General features: G+C 57.9%; 2 protein-coding genes across 2 annotated transcripts; one reads left to right on the top strand and one right to left on the bottom strand.

Annotated features, from left to right (window-relative positions):
- Positions 1-608: 608 nt before the first annotated feature.
- Positions 609-992, bottom strand: POSPLADRAFT_1081796 (hypothetical protein; the record flags this gene model as incomplete). Its single annotated transcript, XM_024483006.1, has 1 exon — positions 609-992. A coding segment is annotated over one exon (384 nt), but the record flags the coding sequence as incomplete, so codon positions are not given.
- Positions 993-1,961: 969 nt separating this feature from the next.
- POSPLADRAFT_1097214 (hypothetical protein) lies at positions 1,962-2,456 on the top strand (the record flags this gene model as incomplete). Its single annotated transcript, XM_024483142.1, has 2 exons — positions 1,962-2,004; positions 2,200-2,456. Coding segments are annotated over 2 exons (300 nt in total), but the record flags the coding sequence as incomplete, so codon positions are not given.

Genomic DNA, 2,456 nt, shown 5'->3' with positions numbered 1-2,456 from the left:
AACTCGCAGAAAAGACATGAGAGCAACACACCATAATTAATACTAAACTGATACACCTATCAGACTCAAGGTGTGCGCGAGCAGCCTTTGGGTGGTAATAGCCAGGCATCGAAAACAATAGCCTATTTTGGCAACTCGTGACTGTGGTGATACTTTGCCGATGATGATGATGATGAAATCTACATTTATATCCCGCAACAAGCAAACATATAGTGCTAAGACACGGCGGGCACCGGCCCGCGAAACGCGGGCGGCGGCACCCCTGTCGTGTGAGGTATCTACGGGGTCGTATAGTAGAGCGCATGAAGTAATGTACGGATGCCAATGAAGGGTATGAGTGTATAGAGAGAGCGCGGTGCAATCGCACTGTCCGAGACATCCAACGCGCGTAGGTACGGGGAGCAAGGACAGATGAAAAGAAGGAAAGGAAAAAAGGAGGAAAAGAAAGCCAAACTCCTCCCGAGTCGGCAAGCCATTGTCTTCTACCGAGGGCCCCAGCCGGAATAGCACCCCCGGTGCACGTGGTGGTGGTCGCAGATGGGGAAGGGGAGGACGCGGGGGGCCGAGGAGCAACCCGCCGTGCAGCGGGCTGCGGGCACTGCTCACGCCTCGTCGTCTTCATCATCTGAGGACGGCACCTCGCCGACCACGCCGGCCGCTTCCACTGAGTCGTCATCAGCTGCGGGAGCCTCCTCCAGCTCCTCGAGCCTCGCCGCCGGTCGCGCAGGCCTAGGAGCCCCTGACTTCGTGAAGGCGCCGCTGCGCGCAATGAACACCGCCAGCGCGGCGATACCCTTTTCAGTCCCCAAGATGGTGGGTAAGTCAATGGTCGTGCTGACGCCTCGGAGGATGTGCCGGTGGGGCGCGTACCGCGGGCAGTCCTGGAGAATGTGGGCCCGCGTCTGTCTATGCAGGCCGCAGGGGCAGTCATCGGGTTCAGCGGGGACAAAGAAGCGATAGTACTCGCCAGTGAAGCAGTGCCCGGTGCGGCACTGGGTGACGCGCCCAAACACCTCGCGCTTCAACTGGCGGAAGTGCTTTCGCGGCCGGTCTTGTGGCGGGAGACGGTTCGCAGTCGCAAAGCGACCGGCAGGCCCCACTGGCGTCCACTCACCTACCCAAGCCCGGATCGCGCGCTCCTGCGCCTCTCGCAGGGCGCCCGCTCGGGACGCATGCTGGTGGGGGGCGGCGCACTCGGTAGCCTCCTTCGCAAAGCGATCAGCAAGCTCATTACCTGCGATACCATGGTGCCCTGGGGCCCACTCGACGTGCACGGTATGACGGGGGTCGGCATCTAGAAAAGTGACAACAAGGTCCCGGAAGACGCGGGAGTAGCCCTGGGCAGAACCGGTCCGGGCCTCGAAGATGGCAGAGATGGCGGAGGTATTGTCCGCGAAGAAGTGGAGGTGTCGGACAGGGGTGTCGTGAGGCAAGGCAATGTACGCAGACACATCGCGGGCAGCCCAGCAGAGGCCAGCCATTTCGGCATCGTAGACCTCGGAACGGCGGCTCATGGCGATGCGGCGGCCAAACAGCATGTGGTTGCGGCAGAGGGCAACATGGCCGGCCCCAACCCGACGCTGCCCGGCGTGGTCTGTCATTAAGGTGATACTTTGCCGAGTCTGAACATGAAATTGGAATTTTGCATCAACCCCACTCGCACACCAATCTCCAGGTCAAATGGATGTCGGACAAGAGGTAGCAACTGGGATCATGAGTCATACTGCATCTTGCAGATTGATCTGATGTCGTATTGATTTCTGACACATTGCGTGAGACACAAATTGCGCCGAGGGCTTTTACAAATGTCCGGAACACCTGACACACTTCGGGCAGAAACAGAAGCAAATATAGGCTGTCTGTTGTCTTCGACCGCCTATTCTGGATGCTGCTGTTTCACTTTTGTCCAATCGACATTCTCACTGTCGTGTTGTGTCCCGTACAACTGCTCTACTTTGGACATGATTGCAGGAGAGTATGTCTGGCAGCTCAGGGAGAGCCAAGGTGAGCGGGCAGTGGAATGGGATGCAGATGATGCTGACTCGCAGTTGATGCAGAGGGACCTCGACAGCCACCTAGGTGTCATCGGAATGAAATTCGGGCACAGCTGTGGCGGGTGTGGAGAGCATCAATATGTGAGCAAGAAGTCAGTTATGACAATAATGACACTGTCTTATGACCGGGACATGGTCGGTGCAGGTGAAATCAGCGGAAACTCACGTGCGCGAATGATCTTCAAGCGGTACTGGAGCCAGGTGGTGGTGCGACTGCGCGTTGTGCTTGAAGGCTGGCCACACAAGGAGAAGATTGCATTTGCAGATCTGTCGCTGCTGAAGACAGCACAGCTGGAGATCCTGCTGGCACGGTGGACATCCGGGACACTGTTTTTCAGGCGGATCAACGAAGCAGAGTTTTCAGAGATGCGGGCAGCACGGGAGGCGCAGATTGCGGCAGGC

This window comes from Postia placenta (genome assembly GCF_002117355.1).
Source record: "Postia placenta MAD-698-R-SB12 unplaced genomic scaffold POSPLAscaffold_301, whole genome shotgun sequence".
In the NCBI taxonomy this organism is placed as follows: Eukaryota; Fungi; Basidiomycota; class Agaricomycetes; order Polyporales; family Adustoporiaceae; genus Rhodonia; species Rhodonia placenta.
Note: the sequence above shows the minus strand (reverse complement) of the source record. Positions and strands in the feature narration are given on the sequence as shown.